The following is a 20,692-nucleotide window of genomic DNA, read 5'->3' as shown; positions in this document are numbered from 1 at the left end:
GGCCCTCTGTAGAGGTCCACGAGTGGGGCGGTTGGAGTCGCGAGCCCGCACGCGGATATGCAAATATTACCCTCCTCTCTCAGGCGTGCGCTCTGGTTGGTGGAGAGCGGCCGCGACCACCAGCGGGGAGGGGATGGGGGGGGGTTGGAAGCGGCGCCCCCTCGTTAGAACCGGCGGTCCCATTCCTCCGCTTTCCCCCTCCCCCCCTTCGCGCGGCCGAAGTGGGGGCGGCCCCGCGCGGCCGTTAGAGCGGCCGTGGCAGTGCTCCGAGCCTCGCGCGCGGGGGGGAGGGGGGGGAAAGCGGCTCTGAGGCGCCTCTGCCGGCCGGGGCGAGGGGCGGCCGCGGCGGGGCCCCGCCGGGCCTGCAGGGGAGGGCGAGCCGGGGCCTTCCGCGGCTCCGGCCCCGTTCGTGGCGTCCGGGCCTCGCGGGGGTTTTCTGGCGGGTAGGGGGCGGGCAGGGCTCCCCCTCAGAGGCCGGCAGAGCAGCCTGGATGTGCCCCCCACCACCACCTGTGCCCCTTTCCTCAGGGGCAGGCTCGCAGCCCGAGGCCGAGGGCCTGAGCTCCAAGCTGGTGGTGCAGCAGCTGGTGGTTTGATGGAAGTAGTCGCATAAGGACCCCACACCTACGCGGAACAATTAAAAAGTGAGAGGGACTTGTTGTTCGCTCGTTGTGGGCCCCTCTCGGCCTCCTATGGCCAACACGCCCGGCGCGAGGCCGGCAGCCGTGGACCCCAGGGTGCTGGCCTTGGCTGCTCAGGTCTCGGAGAGCAAAGATGAGGACGTCCCGGTGTTGCTTCTGAAGTTAAAGGGTAATTAATACCTTTCCTAAAATAAAAGGATGAGATAGCGAAGTATGGACAGGCTTTTTTCATTCTGCCTCCTTAAATTCAGAAGATTTTTCTTTTTCCATATTTCTAGCAGGGCTGGAAACTCCATAAGTTTGATCATACAGCTTTTCCTGACAGTTGTACATGGGTGGCATTTGGCTTGGGAACACAAGGGAGGATGAGAGGGGAGGGAATGGAGGGGAGCTCTTTTATCCCTCTCCACTGTTACCATTTTTGTAAGACCTGTGCTGTTATGGGCAGGGATCTCATGCTTGGTCAAATAACTTCTCCCAGCACTTTTGGGTAGAGAGCCAGAGGGGCTGAGAGTGATTGTTAGTAAGCAATTTTTAAGCCTTAATGCAGAAACACAATCACAAGCTTGTATGAGTCCCCATATCCTCCCCTTGGCCTCATATCCACTGCCCATAGAAACAGTGGAAACAAGTTAGGTCCTGTTCTAAATTGGGATGTAATTATAAGGAGGTTATACATTTCACAGTGGCTTTTCATTATGGTTTTATTTGGCCTAGGAAATTCATACAAATGGGATACATCCCAGATAATGTATGTTTTACTACTTGAATATATGATGAAAAAACTGGAAATCTAAGCTCAGTTGTCCTTCCTAATGGTGATATAATCTAACAAGTACATTGTAGCTGTAGGAGTGAAAAATGCCGATAAGTTGTTTTATGTTACCACTTTTAGAACTACATTGATCCTAGTGTGCGTACACGTATTATGTTATGTTTTGAAAAAAAAAAAAAATTATTCTTTTGCATCAGAATCATATGATCCTCCTAGCCTATTTTCTGCTTTCTTCCCACAGAAATTTTAAATAGTGCTTCCTTGGGACGTAAAGAATCAAAAAAAATTAAGCAAGAAATATACTATTATGATCTTACTCAGTACTGCATGCTCATCCTTAGACAAGACTACTCTCGACTGCGTGGAGGCTGGGCTACTGCTGCCCAGCTAGCAGAGATACTAAGGTAAGAAAAATTGCTCAGAAGTTTTCTTCTTGTTTTCTTCTGGGCTTTCATCTTGCTCTTTTTCTTTTCAAGCTATAATGCATTGGCTCCCATCCAGAGCAAGGCTTGTTGTTCAGGAAAGGCCAGGGTTAAAGTGCAGGGAGCAGTCAAGAGCAGAGGGGTCAGGCATAGCCTAATTGGTCCTGTTTAATTCATTTGAATTCTGTTTCACTGAGCTGGGCAAACTGGTGGGAACAGTTTGTGTGTTGGGTTTACCTTTTTTTGTAAACAGTGCTTATCTATGTCACAATTTCTGCTGAGTAATTACTAATTTTGAATGGCAGTTATTTAAAAAATTGGTTATTTAAAATTCATTTGCAAAAATCTTCAGCCTGATTAATTCACAGCTTGGCTTGAGTGAATATATCTATTTAAATTTTAAACATAATAGAGGATACAATTAATACAGACCAGATAGCTTGATGTAGTGGTTTAATAAGAAGATCATAATTTAGTTGAATTCATAGCTAGCAAATAAGGCAACTGTAAACTTAAATCCCATGATCCAATCTCAGTTTTCAATGTCAGGAGAAAGAATTAACTTTTACGTTTTCCCCAGGTTGTACTTGATTTTGAGTTAACTAGGGAGCAACATTCTAAGACATGACAAAATTAGCCATGTTTTATTTATACCGTATCTACAAGATGAATTTGTAATGCTAGGAATTTCACTAACAGATACAAGATTTATCGCCAGAGCTGTATGACGCTTAAATCATCTCTTATAAGCTATTTCAATTTTCAGAGAAAAATGGAATTTATTTTAGTTGTAAAAATGTCCTTTTGCAACTACACGAATCACAGCTTCATGCCTAGAATTTGCTTCCAAGGGCTTCGGTAAGCAAAGCTTTGCATGTACACATTCACAACAAGCTAAGAAAGCTCAGATAATATGTCAGAAAACAAAATTCATAAAAAGTTACGAAAACTCTTTTGTTGCACTAGTGTCAGTGCAGAGTACAGAGTGAAAAAGCTACCAGTTGTGAAACTTGCAGAGCAGTTTCTTGTGAACGGTCTTCCAGAAATGACCAACATGTTTGTAGTAGGTAAAATAACAAAACTCAGATCTGAGGAACTGATTTCTAGCCCGCATGTATTCCTCAAGTAGAGGAAAGTTACAGATGGAATCACTGAACATTTTTTATACATACTTTCATTGCCTGCTCTGCATCCACTTTATCAGGTTTATGTCTACCTTTCTATTTTGCTTTTTTTCCTGGTGACCATCAGAGCCTTTAACTAGCATATGGAACAGACCTGAACAGGTCCTGTGGAGCTAAAGGGGAAGGTGACTTGGCTATCTTTTAAACTGAGACATGCTTAGTAAGTATTACTTTGTAATAAGTAGTAATATGCTTGGAGTCTCCAGCCTCACAGTGATTCCTCTTCCTTGTGAGGCAGCTACCTTGGAGCTAGTCACAGCAGTTAACTGTTGTTCAGTGTTGAATTGTCCCATTCCAGTCAAGCATTTCTTCTCTGGTGACATGACATTCATTCAAAGCTGTTCAAACAGGAGGCCCTGGACTATTCAGGTTGGTTTGTGTGTGTGGTTTGTTGTTTTTTTTTTCATTTCAGTCATTGTTGTGTGGGACTAGAGGTGAAAGAAGATCCTGAGGAATTTTACAAGAAATTTCTTCCTTCAGCTATAGACAACCTGCTGTTTTTGGGAAGACGCCTGCAAGCACGATTCATCCGAGCAATCAAGGTATTTAAATTTCATAGTTAAAAAAGCAGAGCACCTCTGTGAACTTTCCAAGCTTTTATATTCTATAAGTAAGATATTATTCTAGGTACACTGTATTATGAAATTTTATTTTCCAGAAATTACAAAAATTTTTCTTACGTCCTGGAGCTTAGAAACTGAGATCTGTCATCTTGGAGCATTCAGTCTATTATGTGTGCAAAAACTAGCTCATTACCATACAATTGTTTAGAGTGTTTGGCTACTACTTGTAGGTTGTTTTCAAAAGGGGGAAAAAGGCAATTATAAGTAGGATAGAAGAATTAAAAGAGTTAGATAGAAGAAAAATGCCTTACAAAAGGGAGCCTCCCAATCATCATAGTGTTTTGGGGTTTTTTTTGATTTGCGTATAATTACTTCGGTCTTTGCAGCTGCTGTGTTTTTACTACTTTATTCAGCTTTACAAAAAAGAAGGTATGGTTTAGGACATCTTAAGGTAGCAGACTCTAAGTCAGAAATGTTGAAATCTGTTTTGCCATATTTCTGCAGTGAAATTGGCAAAAAAGAAAAATACAAAAATGTTCACTGATTCTGAATTGGCACATTGGGAACCTCAAAGGGAGACTTTGCAAATTAGTAGATATGAGCACTTTCTCACAACTCTACCCTTCTTTGCAGAGAAGGAGGGTTTTGCCCACCTGAATTTCCTCATGCTTTTGAAGCATTCAGAGATCCGGAATCAGCAAAAAGATTTTAGAATAATTTGCATAACCAACCTCACAGATTCTGAAAGTTTCTTTTAATTTCTTTTTTTTCTTTATTTCCCCTTAGTGTCTCATTTTTTGGCTCAATGACTTTGTGCATTTAGTCAAAGTTTTTCTTTGCATATTATGCTGGGTGCCACATATATAATCACTTCTCAGAAAAAATCACTAAAATGGCATAATTTCTGTTAGTTCAATACTTTTAAAGCGCGTGTAGTGCTTAAGAAGCAAACTTCCTGAATGACATCCCAGGAGATTCAAGTCTTACCCACAATATGTAATTTCCCCCACACTTTCTTATTATGTATTTCAACCTACATGCTACTTGAGTTAGGCTTGTGGGCAACAATTACTTTTAAATGCAAATGCAATGTATGCTATAGTCAGTACTTTAGCTTTTAAAATTTGTGGTCTCAGAGGTGACTGGGCACCCAGACTTGATGCTTGCTCCGTGGAGCTTTGGAAATCCCACTCTACCAGCAGAGATTTGTAGTTTATTCTGGCCTCACTTGCTTTCTGTACAAGCCTTTGAAGTCAAGGGAAGTACTGAAATAGCTACCAGAAACCAACATATTGCCAAAACACAGAACAGATAATATTATGCCTTAACTTAGTACTATATTTCATATCTCTCATTGTCAGTATGAACCAAATATACTGTTAAACCATGATGGATGTTTGGGACTTACAGCTCAGATATAGGAATGGCTTTTCCAGAGTTTTATTTGTGGAAGTTCACTTAACGAGGAAGATGTCAGACTGAGTGCTGTATAATAACATTTGTCAGCAACGTTGAACTATCAAAAGACCCTTAGCTGTCCGCCCACCAAGGCTTTAGGTTTCCAGTGGCCTGTGAATCACACTTGGAAAACAGACTTTTGACTCTGTGTGTGTATGTGTGTTCATGTATTAAAACCTGAATTCTTCCAGCTTATTGTGTCCAGTCAAGTGTTATCACAAGCAAACACATATAGTCTGTTTCGTACACTGATCAAGCTTCAGCTTGACGGTGGTTTGGTTTTTGCTCCCAGAGCTCCAACTCGGAACTGTATCTGAAGCCTCACTGGGCCAGTCCTTAGCGACCTTTTGCGTTTGAACTGTATCTTTGGCTGCTTTGCATCATTTGGTTTTGTGCTTTAATCTTAAATAACTTATTTCCCATTTTGTGGATTAAATCTATGATATATTTGTATTGAGCTGTTATCTGTTGTCTTAGCCTTCCTGTGCCATCAAGTTTTGAAGGAATAAACAAGCTTTCTGCATCCCTATTATGAAATTTTAAAGAGTGGATGCTTTTTTTGGTATACATTGTTGACTGATCTTTGGCCTGGAAGGATTTACAGGTTCTTTTTTTGACTTGTTCCTGGGGTTTGACCAACATGATTTGGGAAGCTCCTGGTGGAGCTGATCTCAGAATCCCTGAAACACACAGGCTTTCCCACTACATCAAGCTATAGTCATCAAGGAAGACACATACACATGCATTTATCTACTTCTCTTTTGTTTAGGATGAAGAAAAAAAAGATTTTTTACACTGTTTCCGTACAGTAACTGATGCCATCTGCTGGCTGTTCGGTGGGCATATTGAACTGACAGAGTGTGGTAAGAGAAAATTAAACTCATAAAACACCCCCAAATTGATTTACTATAGCTACAGGTGTCAAGAGTCAGTCTTAAGCCAATCTCCATCTATTTCTTTTTTTAATTAGAGTGCTCTTTAGAGCAATCTCTTAAAATAGTTCATTATTCAACAGAAGCAGCTATAGCTAAAATGAAAAAGATCCACTAAAGGGAAATATTAGAGTTGCCCTTATATTCTTTTGGAGACAAACAATAAAGGTGTCTTAGTGCAATTTCCCTTTATAATTTTCTATCTTTAAAAAAATCTGGTTTTGTTTTTGTTTCCTGGTAAAATACAGTTGATCTCTTTAATCTGTCTCTGTGTATGCAGAAATTTGACCAGAGTACATGACAGGCCCTAAAAAGGGGATAGACTTGGCAGCAGATTTCTGAATTTTTTTCCATGCCAGAAAATTATATGAATATCTAAGAAACTTTACACTTTGGGCAAAATAAGCTATCAGTTAAACCAACGTTAGTCACACTAATTCCTAGGTGATGATTAGAAGCAGAATTTGTTTTTGTTTCTAACACAAAAACTTAAGGTTCATAAGATGTTTAACTAAAAAAAGAATGACTGGAAAAATTACTAAATATGTAAATAATAATACACTTGAATAAAAAATGATGGTACTTTAATGACATCAGTGGACTTAGATTAAATAAACCTGGTGTAACAAACTCTTAAGTTTGAAGTGCTTATCTTTTCTGGATATTGGTGCCCCGTGATAATGCTACAGCTGTAACAATAAGGAGGTGTAAGTGTAACATAAAAGGTTTTAAAGATTTTTATGCCATTGCAACACCAGGTGCCTAACGGATTTCCGAAGAAAAATCAGGGCTCAACATGTTTTTAAGATGTTGAAGTAGTTTACTTTTCCTGTAAGTTTTGGTGTAGAGAAAGTCCGCTCTAGAAACACTATGTGATGTTTCTTTGTTATGGCTTGTGTTCCATAAAAATACTATAAAAACAAATAAATATCTTTGCATCCATGGTTCAGATTGCTTTTTGTTTGTTTTTCTTGTGTTGCAGTCCTGCAAAATGATCATTTCCTGCAGTTGCTAATGACAGATGACGTTGAAACAGCAATTATAATGATGTCTGTTTTACACGATATTTTGAGGGTCAATAGGTCAGTTGGTTTTATATCCTTGTTTTCTTTCTGAATTTTAAATTTAAAAATCAATTTATTCCCGCTTTGTAAAATAGAATAATTTGCATATAAAAATTGTGGTTATTTCTACAGTCTTTGTTGTAGAAAAGAAACATTTTTTATTTTCTTTATCCCATTTTTAAACTGAGGCGATGGGAATCAGTTGTTTGAGACGCTAGTACTGCCTCTGCCACTGAGTCGCTGGCAGCCATGAATGAGTTGGTAATACTGTTTTTCTGATTTTAATTGGAATTAACATGAGAATATCAACTCATTGACCAAAAAAACCCCCAACCTATTCACATTCTTTTCTTCCCATCCTGGATCAGACTGCTGGTGCAGCTACTTGGGCGTGTTGAATTGCCCAATGTCTGACATTTCTGAAAGGAAGTCACTGTTGAAAAGCTCATAGTTTATAACACTTTGAATTTTTTCCTTTTTTTTTTTTTTTTAATCCAGTCCTGTCTTGCTTCGTGTTGATGAGAAGATTCTTCACTCTCTTTTGGATGAACTTGTTTATAAGCTTTCCTCCACCACCAATCCTGTCATAGGAAATGCTGCTACAAAACTGCTACTTTCACTGGCAACGTTTTGCCAGCAGCTTGTGAAGTTACTCACAACTCGCTACAAAGGTTTGTAAACATGCATGGGACCAATTGCTCTGCTGCTTCTCCCGTTCAGTTTAAAAACACAAAGGTGGAGGTTGCCCAGTGGCATCTCAATTTGCAGCTCTCCAATAGAGAGGGAACCTGCAGTGCTGTTTGCTCCCCGCCCTGCCCAGCCTTGTTCATTTTCATTGTAGTTTAAGGCGCTGTCCCTGTTTCTGCTTCCTAGATTTTTTTTCTTCTGTGCATTGAGGACTCTTCATATGGTAACTTGCCTCTTTTACGTGTCGTTTGTCACTTTCAGTCTGGGTCACTTCTTCTTTCTATGTGATGTAGTGCATCTTCTTTCCTGGAAAGTCTGGATATTGATGGATCCTAGGTAGCAGGTACCTGTATTGCTTCAGTGAGAGCTGTGTGTTGGATGTCTGCCAGTCTGCTAAGCCTCACTAGTTCAGAAGCATGGAAGTTTTGCTTAAAGCCGTCTTTTGACCCTAGCTGTTACAGGTCTGCTTATCTGATAGGTGCTGCTTTGCTAATGAGGAGTTGGCTGTCTTCAGATGTGCAAGTGATTGAAATGAACCCCTTCCAAGAATTCGTCAAATAAGTTTGTCTTTCTGTCCTGATGCCTTTAGATGAGGAGACTGAGTATGCATATAACTTGCTGTCTTTTCTTCACTATCTAATGTGGTGTCCCATCTAATGCTTCTGCCTTCAGCCTAGCAAGGAGCTCCAGCAAACCCTTTTGTCCTCTGCTCCCATGTCCACAGAGACTAGAAAAAAGGACTTGATGTTTGCTAGTGCTTTTATATTCTGATTATCATTGATGGTCAGAACTGCTTGTGGGAAGCCTTAGTCTTTTTGGGACAAGGGCAATAAACAATCTCTAGGCAAGGAGAAGGGCAATCTCTAGGAAAAAAAAAAAAAGGACTATTCCCTTTTTTTTTTTTTTTTTTTTATGTCTGACTACTTATTAGGCAGTACTAGCCAGATAAATTTCTGAATCAGATGGGCAGCTTTTACCATTCTTACCTACAAAATTGAGAGAGGGCTTCTTTTCAATATGAAGTGAAATACAACTTGCCTAATGCTAGTATCATGTTGTGGATTCTGCTGAAGCTGTTGTGATGGGCTGCTCATCCCAGCTGTAGAACAGTGGCTTGTCTAAAGAGATGCAAGTCTCCATCAAAGAAATATGCTTTAGGGGTTATAGTTTATTTTGGTCTGGAACCAACAAAATGCCACAGTCATTCAGAGACTCTTCCTTCTGTGCATATTTCCTGCTTCCAGTAAGAAAAAAAATCACATCTTTTTTTTTTAGTTGGAGCCCTTAGGTTAACTTTCACTCAGGCTCTGGTATCTTTTAGAAGGTCTGAGGAACAGCAGCAACAAAGAAGCATTACAGCATTTCCACCATCTTGGCCATTTCATTGAAGTAATTTGGCTTCACAATGGTTCAGAGCTCTTACCAGTATGAGGTACTTCTGTGTTAGCCTTCTGCCAGTAACTACAGCCACCCTGAGGTGAAGAAATCCCCTAAAACTCGCATCTTCAAGGCTAGCGCAGTCTTTACTTCAGGATTCCAGAAGGGCCTGGTCTTTTTATCTGCATGGGATGATATGTCCGAGAGGCACACTTGAGGTACTACTTGTCACTAGCTGAAAGGTCCATAGATATTGCTGCCTAGTCTACAGAAACTGGCAAATGGGTTGTGTCAGACCTACAGACTTCTGTGAGGGAACCGCCTTGTGTGGCTGGGCTACTTGCTGTCGCAGAGCTCAGGCAGTCTTGGGGTAACCACTGACTCTGTCTGGCATCTCACCCATATCTCTTCCCAAGTGTTTAACCATAACCGTTATTCCGAAGTGGTACATATTTGATAGAGCAGAGGTGCCATTCCTGTTCTCATGGAGGATTTTGTGCCTCATATCCAAATCCTGTAAGTGTGCATGATGGGTTATTGCTTGGAGTTACCCACTGTGTGAAGTTGCTTATGGATAATGACTTGGGGACAGAAAGGTTATCTGAAACAGGAATTCTTCAGGAGTCTGTCCAAATACGCATCTACTTCCTGATGTCCTTTCTCCCTCAGACCCCCTGGAAAACTCACAAGCTCTGGGATTTCTCTAAGCTAAGAAGGCATGTGTTACTGTCTACATTGTGTCCTTCTACGTGCAGCGCAGGGGGTGCGTGTGTGTGTGTGTATTGGGGGAGCACAAGTGCGCTTTTCAGCTACTTTGAGCCTAAAAAGCTATTTTGTCTCAGGGACTGGGCTACACACTATGCTGTAGAGATAAGACATCAAAGAATTCCAGTTGTAAGCAAATAAGTTTTATTATGAAATACATGAAAGCAGTGCTAATAAAACCTTGCACTTGCATGGTGCATTACATCCTCTTAGTACCTTACAGAGACTTATCGAGAAGACACTAAAAGTATATTGATAATTTAACTGCCAGTTGTGTGGACACCCTAGGTAGTGCCTTGGGCATACAAAACTATAATTGTATAGCACTGCTGTAATGATTGGAGCACCAGATATTCATTGGTAATATTCTACACTGAAATTCAAAGTTAACTGATCGTATTCGGCTCTAGTCTAGTGTTCCTTTACACACAGAATCAGATTTGATTTTTCGACTTGAAAAATGTTAGTTTGAAATCTTGGGAAAAAAAATCACCTTAGCAGTATAGCATGCTTATTCTTTTCTCTCTCTCTTAGGACTGAAAGCACTTTTAACTAAGCAGTGGACTGGCAAAGGATTTGACAGAGATCTCAGTCAACTTTTGGACCTGCTATACTCAGAACAATCCAATAGAAAAGGGGAAATGCAGGTGCTGAATTTTAATGACACTTTCCTATGTGAAACCCTAGTTACATGTGATTTACATATGTTTATAATGAATTTACTATATCACTTTGTCTCCGTTTTTCAAAGCTTGCATTATTTGTTCACTATATCAATGGATTTTTTTAAATTTCCTATTTATTCTTTTTTTTCCCCCCTATCATTTTTGAAGACATCAAGAAATTGTCTTATAATTAAGGTACTGGAATGTGGCTCAAGCGATTGGCTTTATTTTGCAGATTCACCATACATTTCTAATACAACCATAGGGAAACAATTTAATTTAATTTTGTTAATTACAAAACAAAAATAACTTTATTTGCTCATTTCACAGCAGTGTTATAAATGCAGATCTCTGAATTCTTGGGAGCATTCACATAGAATTAAGAGCAATGTATTCCAGATGAGAAAATGCACAATAAGAACATCTTCTGGGCTGTGTTCTCAGGACAAGAGCAGATTTTGGTAATAAGTTTTATGAAGTTATTACCAAAATTTTACATGCAGGTTTCTCAGAGATAATAGTTCAAAGGAAATCAGTGTTATATTTGTAGAGACCTGCTTCCATCTTAAATAGAGTGGGATTTTTTTCTGAAAAATTACCATGTAAAAATAGAATTGATTTTTTCCATGTTTGTTGCATTTCAGTGATTTTCAACTATGCTCCAAATAATAATATTTTTCTTAATGTTACTCCTGCAAATTTCTTTCTGTCCTCTCTAGTATTGGTATTTTGAGTCAACACTTGAAATATCAAGTGCTTCGGTTGTTTTAAATTCAAATTTCTAACATTAGTTAATGCAGCTAATATATATTTTATATTTGTGCTGTGGATTCATCTGTTTACCAGAAAACATTGATTGAGATGATCGGAGGAGCTGCCTTTGGAGCAAATACAGGGTTCATGGTAATAATTTTCTTACAGTTTCGAGAATTTAAGCTCCTATAACAGAAACACGGCATCTTGATGCATTTGAACACTGATGTTATTTTGGCCAAACACTGAGATTGTTCCAAATATGCAAGTGGTAATAAAGTGTTTTTGTATGCAGAGAAAATATCCTACCACCTGTTTTATTAATTTCAGAGGCAGCATCAAGCAGCTTATTTAATCCAGGCTGCGTGGAGGGGATTTCAGACAAGGAAAAGACTAAAAAAACTTCCTCAAGCAGTGACTGCTTTACAAAGAAGCTTCAGGTAAACAGCATTGTTTTGTAAAAAGCACTCAGGAGAAGAATCTAGTAAAAAAGTTTGATCTGGTTTTCCTCAGGTCACAGAGTCACAGGAAAAACTTAAGAGGTCATTTAATCCAACCTCCTGCTCAAAGCAGGGCCAGCCTCAAAATTAGATCAGGCTGCATGGGGCCATGGCCAGTTTTGGAGATCTCCAAGGATCCCCCGTCCTGAAGCTGCAGCATTCGACTTGCGAAGAATTCTTTCCTTTAGAGGCAGTGGGAATTTTCCTTGTGGCAACTTGTTATCAGTGCCTCTTGTCCTTCAGCTGTGCACCTCTAAGTCTGGCTGTGTCTTTATAACCCTCCCTTTAGGTAACGGAAGACAGAAATCAGATTTCTTCTCCCTTAGCCAGCCTAAACCAAGCCAGCCATTTGCCTGTCCTCATATATCATTATACATGCCACCCCCTAACTGTCCCCCTCTGAACTCTCTGCAGTTTGTCAGTATTTGTCTTGTACTGGGCGGGGGGGGGGGGGTGCACCCAGAATGGACAGTATTTGAGCTGTGCCGTTATGAGTGCTGAGTAAAGGGAAATAATAATTTCCTTTGACCTGCTGCTTTAGGTTTTGCTAGTGCAGCCCGCTCTGCAGCTGGCCTTTGTTACCGCAGGGGCATGCTGCTGGCTCACGTTCGACTTGTCCACCAGAACCCCAGGTCTTTTTCAGTGGAGCTGCTGTCTAGGCAGTCTGTGCCCAACCTGTACTGAGTCATGGGGTTATTCTGTCCCAGGCGCAGGACTTTCTGTTTGAACTTCCTGTGGTTTCTGTTGACCCATTTTCTGTTTGGTGAGGTTTCTCTGAGTGTCAACCCCACCCTCCAGTCTGTGGGAGACTATGATGACAGCCTTGCTAAAGTCAAGGTGAATGACATCCGCTGCTCACCTTCATCCGCAGAGCCAGTCATCTCATCACAGGAGGCAATCGGGTTGGGCAAGCACGATTTGCCTCTGGTAAATCTGTGCTCTGATAAATATTCCTGTCCTTCATGTGCCTGGAAATGGTTTCCCAGAGGACTTGTTCCCACGTCCCAGGGAATGAGGTTGGGCTGACCAACAGGTCCTCTGTCTTGAAGATGCCTTTTTCCAGTCAGCTGTTATTTTTGAAACATAAAAGTAATGTAATGTCAATATGAGCTGTTTCACTGCAGATTATTTTAGCAGAAACATCCAAACAATGTGCTTTTCCAGCAATACCAAACTGCCACTCTGATGCCAAAAGCTCCAACTGTCCCTTTCCCAGCTGCCAAACTTCCTCTTCTCCATGAAACAACTTACTTCTATGATGCTTTTATGTGTTTTCTGTGTAAAAAATTTATGCCGTATGGTAAACTAAAAGTGTGGGAGGGACAGTGTAGCATTGGATCTCACTAAGTAACACTAGAAGATAATATGCTGGTAACAGAACTCATGTTCACAGTTAACTTGTTATAAAATTCCACCATAAATTAAATGTGGAGCTGCCCTGGAGTCAGGGTGGAGTGCTACAGAAACCAAGAACTATACTGCTTGCTCAGTATAGTGCTTACAAGACGGTGTGCTACATTAATATTTGAAATCTTGAGTAAGTGTCATACATATGGTCACTTCAATGAGCTAGAAATAATATCATCTGGCTTGAAGCACTGCAGAATAATAAAACTACATAAAAAATGCTTGTGTTACCTAATGTAGGATTTCAGCGGTAATATTAGCATGTTAGGCAGTATCTCTTTGCTAACTCTTTTGAGAAGTTAAATGTGAATTTTTAACACAGGTAAAGGGATCTAAATAAAGCTCAGACTCCACACTAGGTTTGTATTGAGCCCTTTCCGCACATGTTAAGCGCTGTCCTGTCTAAACTAAATCTTACAAATCAATTAGCCAAATCACACTGTATTCTGATCAAGCTGTTAGAGAGCAGACAGTTATGGTTTGTCGTCTGGACTGGCATTAAAAAGATATTGGACTATGTAGGGAGTAATCTTTACGTTCTGGAAGATTTGCAGGAGGAAGCAGTCTGTCCATTGAGGGACACTAGGCACTTCAGGTTTTGTGCTGGAATACCAAGGATGACACTCTTGTGCCTCCTTCCTATTCCACCAAATTCTTTCTTTAGGCTAATATTTCTGCCCACATTAGGCATCTTGCGAGTCTGCAAGCCAAAATCATAGCACAGAAAACTTGCAGTATGGGTAAGACATAACTTCCTAAAGCAGAAAGGAAAGGGTGGCGAGGTTATCAGCAATGAGCTAGCTGCTTAAATTTCTTGTGTTATATTTTCAGTACTGCAAACTTCAGTGCTTGCCTCTTAAGTAAGCAGTTCCCAAGTCACTAAACAGACTTTTGTATGTGTTGGTTTAAAATTGAAAGGAATGGAAACGTATTAACATTTTTAGAGTTGTGTGTTTATGGCCCAGTCAGTCCTGATGTACTGAGTACAATATAGCAACTGTACAATGCCAGTGTTTTTGTCCTGTCTAATTGAAACCTGAAGTTAGACTGTTATGCTGAGCAATAAAAACAGTGTTTGGAATACTGTAAGCATGACTTTAGAAGAGCTTTCAAGAGGCCCTTTGAATTCTTAACAGTCAGGACTTGGTTATATTTACAGAGTTTTGTGATGGGGATCTATTTTAGAGCAAGCGTAGTTAAATACTGCTGAGGCTGAAACTCAAAACTTGGCTCACCTGCAGCTGCCATGGAAGATCTTAAGCTAGAAGTTACACACTTCTGAAACTCTGTGGTTTTAGAAATCTCTCCTCAGTGAATATTACAGCTTGTAATCTCTCCTTGAAGTTCATTCAAGAACTTTTAGTAATTATAGAATGTTAAAATGGCAATAGTTTTTATTAGTCATGCATGCCTCAAAAGTTAAACTATTTTAAATATGTAAATAGATAATCAGAAGAAGATTGATCTGTGCCATGAACTGCTGAAGGAAGCCTGAATCTCAGCCTAGGTGTGTTTTACTTCTGTTCAGAGGCATTTGGCTGTCACAGTGTGGTCTTGTGCGAACAAATATGGCTTATAATGAGGAGGAATAGAGAATGGAGAAGAGTGTGTATTTTACAGACTGCACAGGAAATAATCAGTATCAAAGAAACCTTTAAATACCTGACAGATGCTATTGGTATCTTAACAGATGCATTTCTGAGAAGTCCATCAAATATTCTTATTGCTTTCCATGTAAGGGAGCTTCTAAAGATTTCTAAGGAAAACTATTAATAGTTTTATTAAGAAAAAGTCATCATAAGTCCTGTTTGATCCTGTGACATCATTCTGCTTAGAAGTATAATAGGTGCCTGCTTGGATTAAAAATGCAAAGATTTATAGCTCTGATTTGCTGAACTGTGTGGGCTGAAAACCTCTAGCTTCCTTGGGACCATTCAGATGTAATCACATATATCATGATCTTTCTCTGTAGGTCAATGTGTGGGCGTGCTTCAAGTCTGTATTACTGCCATAAAAGGATTATGGTCTATTAAATTGTGGTGGAGGCTGTTTACCACTTAGGGCCACATCTTTAAATCCAGAGTATCTCTTCTACAAAATAGTTTCCATTCCATCTTCCCCACTCAGTTACGGAGACTGAGGGGAAACTATGGTTGATGGGAAAGTTGCAGCTAAGTTTATGCTAGTAATGGGAAATACACAGATACCTCAATATTACTGTGAGTCTAGAGGTACATGACCTGCAGTGATATCAAAATTACTGGACATTAGTACTAGTCTAGTGCTTTTTTAAAAAAAATTTTTTCCTTCCTGCCACCCCTTATACCTGTGCTCTGTCCATTTTTTCCCCTTCCCTAATGTTTAAGAAGCTCCTTTCATTGTCCCTAGAAAAGTGCTAGAGGAGAGCAGAATTTACAGCTATGGGCCCAGCTGGGGTACTCAGATCCTGAGAGGGCAAATAATTTTGTTGTGATAGGAGAAGAGAAGGTGTCAAAGCACCACCTCATTGTGGAGTGAAGTTGTAAAGTCTCAAGCCTTAATCTGCTAATGAGGCCAGGTCCATTGGGATAAGAAAGGGTAGGGAAGGGAAGCCTAGCTCACAGCTCCTCAAGCTTCACTGAGACTGTATCCAAATGGTCTCAGTAGTTATTAGTTTAAATATATCTGTATATTTATTTAGTATAGCTATATCGGTATTAATGTATTAGTCTATGTATTAATATGTTAGTATAAATATAAGTGATATATAGGCTATTGCCATTATTAGCTTAAACATTCAAGAGCCAGTTACAGAGTTTTCAGCTCAGTGTCTCATCTGTGAAACATCTGCTGGGGTTTTTGTAATGCTAAGCACAGTAGGGCAACATCCTACCATCAAATTACAACAACCAGTAGAGATGAAGAAGAATTTGAGCCTTCCTATTTTAAGGAATAGTGCAAGATAGTTCTTTCCTAGTGCTCTGTTAATGATGCTGATGGAAGAAATGTGTCAAGTTGTATCTCTTGGATAAAAAAAATCTTCCAAAATTTAAGAAATTAGCCTTAAGAACCGACATTCAGATCTAGTTCTGCAGTCTGTACAAAAATAATAGTATGTATTGTGGAAAGCAGGTGCAATGCATGCTGATGCAGTTCATGCTAGCTGAGAATGTCCCACATGGAGCATCATTACCCTTAGTGTCCTTAGAACCTTATCCTAATTAAAAATATATCCCTTGATTTGATACCAAATTGAGCGACTAGCTCAGAATTTCTTATGTTTATAGATGGCGTGGGTAATATGTTAGCTTGCTGGTGATCTCTCATTGCTTGGTGAGGTCCTGCAGAAACTTTATGTTAATACGAACAGCTGAGCTGGCAGATCATTCTGCAGTTTTCCTGCCTTACTGCTGGACCATTCAACAGAAAGAGAGACGCTTTCAAAAAGAGTAAAATTTAAGCTAAATTGTTAATTTATTTGTGTATTGCAGAGCTAAACGAAAACAGGAGCTGCAGCATTTAAAAAAACAGAAAGAAGATGAGGCTCTAAAACAGCAAATGCAACTGCAGAGACAGAGGGCCATGAGACACTTCCATGAACGACAGCTGGCCTTACTGGAAATAATCCATGCCAGTATGATTTACATTAAACTATATCAGAAGATTAAACTGTCTGGGTCTCCTTAAGAAAGTTTTCCCCAAATACATTTCCTAATCTTGCATGTCTGTTTGCACTATAATCTTACTGTCTCTTCTTCTGACCCAGTTATCTGATGGAGAACCTGCTAATTCTTCAAGGGAACTGTGCCAAAGACATGGTGGCGTGAGATCTGCTGCCTCAAAAATGGTGCAGGGCAAAGGGAGAGCCAGTTTTCTTGTGTTTATAAAGCTCCACTGTGACTACAATTCTTCTCTGAGAAATAGCCCACAACTAGTTCCTTGCCTTTGATTTAGAATGAAGGGGGATTTTTATCTGATAGCACCCAACCTTTTTGGTATGGTCTAGTATAAGAATTAAAAATGTAAAGTGTTAAGAGATCACAATCCACAGTCTTATAACTGGATTTTTGTCACGTCCTTAGGTCAGGTAGGTAAGCACATGCAGGAAATGGAGGGAAAATCAGCATTAACTATCCAGAGATTCTGGCGAGGGTACAGAGTGAGAAGATATTTTCATCAGCAGAAGCAATCTCTTAAGGAATATAAAGCAGCTGTCATCATTCAGAGAGCAGTAAGTATATAAATTTTGTTCTGGCAATAGATAGAATTGAGCAGATTATTGCAATGTCTCAAAAAGCACAGTTTGTTTACTTCTCTAGGAATAATATATTCAAAAATTGTTCAGAAGATAGACCTAGAGCCCCAAGTTTCTTGGAGGGTTTACACCTTGCATAAATTACAAAGTATCATACAATCTGGTAACTAAAATATAAAATCTGCTGCTTTGAAACCAAAGGCTGGATTTTCTACACACCTCAGGTAAGCTAGTAATTTATTACTGTGAGGGTGATTGAACACTGGAACATGTTGCTCGGAGAGGTTGTGAAGGCTCCTCTCTCCTTGGAGATATTAAAAAAATGACTGGACACGGTCCTGGGTGACGTGCTCTAGCAGATCCTGCTTGAGCAGGGGGGTTGAACTAGACAATCTCCAGTGGTCCCTTTCACCCTCAACTATTCTGTGATTATTAGTATTCTAACTTATTATTTAGTATTCATGCTGACTGTCATGTCTTGCCTCTTCAACATTATAGATAAAGTTATGTTTTAGCAGATGCAGTACCAGGAAATTTTTCTGTAACTGACTGATTACAAACAAAATGAGAAAACAAAATTTCGTATGGGTGATTTTCATATTCTCATTTGTTCTTTTTAAAGGCTTGTAAATTCTTGGAAAAACGAAGGAAAAAAAGAGCGCTCTCTCCTTGGAAAGACACCAAAAGACTGACTGATGAGCAGAGACTAGCTTTAAAGCAGAAGGTGGATGACTACATCAAATTGCATCCGGTCTGTTTCTTAGTCATTTCATAATTCCTGTTATCCATGCAACATAACACATTGTAGGGATGAAATATATTCAACTTCCTAAATTCTTATCAAGATAATCTATGTGAGGTATGCATGTATTAATCCTGCTTGTTCAAGAGCAAGGTACTAGGATACTGGGGGTTTTAACCATTAATCTAATAAAACTGGTCAAAGCAAACTGTAATTGGAAAATTATATATACTTGATGATGGATAGCTTTGGAGGGAACTCCACAGGAAGCAAAATAATTAAGTTAACTGTTAAGAACAGCATTTGCATTTCTTGTTTAGACATTTACCCACAAAAGATTTAAAATAACCAGTTCTTAATGGTGAAGAACTGTTATTTTCCTCCAGGCTTCCCAAATGTCAGAAGAAATGAGTGAAGAATTACATATGCAGGCCCAGGAAAAGCTGGCGCAGTTCCTGTTGAGGAGCAGTCTGGATCGGAGAGCAACACAGCGGAGAGAGGCGTTACTGGCTCGGGTCAACACTGATGTGGAGCTGCTAATGAGTATGTGATTACTCTAGAGTCATAGTTTTGCTTACCATTTGGATTAAACTAATTTAGAGGGAAAATTATAGGATTATACTGTGAACAGTGTAAAGTCTTATTTCAAAACTGAAGTATTTTTCTTTCTTTGCCATATGTCATTTCTTAAGATACAAATGTCTTTGTTAGAGATCACTCATATATTGCTATAGGTTAAGTGTATATATACTTGTTTTTTAAGTTATGTCTTGTTCTTCTGTTGGAAGTATCTCTCTGATATGTTTGCAACAAAAGCAATGGCCCTGTAAAAGGCATTAAAGTCTCTAAGATCTTACACAACCCCTTACACTACATTTGTTTTATCTTGTTCTGTTTTCTTGATTTTTTTTAAGTGAAGTGTTGGTTCACTCTTCCAGATAAAGAGGAAAATCTCTGAGCTATGCAGTCTGAGTCATGTCTTCATTTTCACTGACCTGGCTGTATTTGTAACTGAATTCACTATTGTGCCATCTTAATTCCAGACAAGTAGTGTGGAATGAAAGAGCGAGAATAGCAAACTGCAGCCACCAGAGAGCACCCAAGCAGGACAAAATTCAGCAAGTCACTGAATTCCGTTACTTAGTCTGTCACATGCTGTGTCACTGCAGCCCATCGCTCCCTGAACAGACAGACCAGCAACACAGTCTCACGTTGCGGTGGAGCCCCCAGGCAGGGATGATGCAGTGATGCTGCGTCAGGGCAGTGGAAACGCTGCAGTGATGTCACCCTGCACCAGGAGCGCTGATCCAGCAGCAGTGACTAACAGTAGCTCCTCTTTCTCTTAGATCATGATTTTACAAGCAATCTATTTTGGTGATTGCCAGTGCTGCCCACAAAAGAGGTAGTCCTGCTTTTCCCCTTATTCTGCCTTCTCCATTAGGGTTTTTTTTTTCAGGTTAGCCCTAATTTGGATGGCTTCTCCTACCTACTTTAGCATGTAGCCATAAAATACTAATGCCAGCACAGGGAAAGGAATGACCCGGGACAGTGGGAGGGTAGGGCTACTTCTTTTTGGTTTAAAATATTCATAAACTGCAGCATAAGAAACAAAATATGAAAAACTTTTCTCCTTGTAATTACAGATGCTCCAGGGCTAGCAGAGACCACAGAAAAAGATCTTGATATCTTTGTGAGTCGGTCAGTCCCTGTAGCTACCAAGGCCAAACAGTCCCACAACACTATGCTGAAATACAGCCGCTGGCCATGGTGGAAGAAGCTCGGAGATGAATTTGTGGAGGATGATGTCATTCCTCATGAAGCCCTGAATGCAGAACTGGGAACTCTATTCATTGGTGGAAGGAAATCCTTATAGTTATCAAGCAGAAGAATCTGTTACTTGCTCATCCAGACTCAGTCCTTGCACTATGCATTCATTTGCACGTGTTTTTAAGGAAGGAAAACACTTGAATTCTAAGACAAAGCACTGAAGAAGACCAAAGGTTTATTTTGGTGTGCTTTACGGATCTTATTAAGAATCTCTTCTGTAACCTGCTACCTGCCTTCCTGTGCATCAACAGTAAATTCCTATCCACTGTGCTGTTACAACTAGAATTAAAGTATTGTAGTTGTAAATGAAGATGTTCCAGAAATTGTATCACTTTAAGTGTATAATCTTTGGCTTTTTAGTTATTATTCACACTTGGATTCATCACCGAAGAATCACACCGTTGTAAAAAGCTGGGCTGTTATAGCAAAACATTTTATTAAGTGATGTACTTTGAGATAATGATGGGTTCACAGAACAAACCAAGACATAAAAAGAAGTCAAGCAAGCCCTGGCCAGGCTGGATGCTTACAGCAGGGCAGAACACTGCACTACAGCTGACTGCAGTCAAGCATGGGCAAAGCTTGGCCTGAGGAATCTCTACCAGCCTCTTGCTTAAAAAAAAAAAAAAGAAAAACTATTTAAAAGATACTGGTAGAGGAAGGCAAAACACAGATGTGATCTCTTTGGGCTGTGTC

General features: G+C 39.9%; 1 protein-coding gene across 2 annotated transcripts; it reads left to right on the top strand.

Annotated features, from left to right (window-relative positions):
* Nucleotides 1-23: 23 nt before the first annotated feature.
* On the top strand, nucleotides 24-20,306 carry IQCB1 (IQ motif containing B1). 2 transcript variants are annotated; one of them, XM_067299288.1, is made up of 14 exons: nucleotides 24-95; nucleotides 529-810; nucleotides 1,658-1,820; nucleotides 3,435-3,564; nucleotides 5,813-5,906; nucleotides 6,958-7,057; nucleotides 7,538-7,710; nucleotides 10,403-10,515; nucleotides 11,617-11,726; nucleotides 16,664-16,806; nucleotides 17,255-17,403; nucleotides 18,050-18,178; nucleotides 18,556-18,712; nucleotides 19,813-20,306. In XM_067299288.1, exons 2-14 carry the CDS (start codon nucleotides 693-695, stop codon nucleotides 20,040-20,042), a joined length of 1,809 nt encoding a protein of 602 aa, XP_067155389.1. In that variant the 5' UTR covers nucleotides 24-95; nucleotides 529-692; the 3' UTR covers nucleotides 20,043-20,306. The 2 variants fall into 2 exon arrangements, with proteins under 2 accessions (XP_067155389.1, XP_013816218.2); XM_013960764.2 differs by lacking the exon at nucleotides 24-95 and having other exon boundaries at nucleotides 409-810.
* The last annotated feature ends 386 nt before the right edge of the window (nucleotides 20,307-20,692 follow it).

This window comes from Apteryx mantelli, chromosome 6, assembly GCF_036417845.1.
Source record: "Apteryx mantelli isolate bAptMan1 chromosome 6, bAptMan1.hap1, whole genome shotgun sequence".
Classification (NCBI taxonomy): domain Eukaryota; kingdom Metazoa; phylum Chordata; class Aves; order Apterygiformes; family Apterygidae; genus Apteryx; species Apteryx mantelli.
The sequence above is the reverse complement of the archived record's forward strand: the minus strand, read 5'-3'. Positions and strand labels throughout refer to the sequence as shown.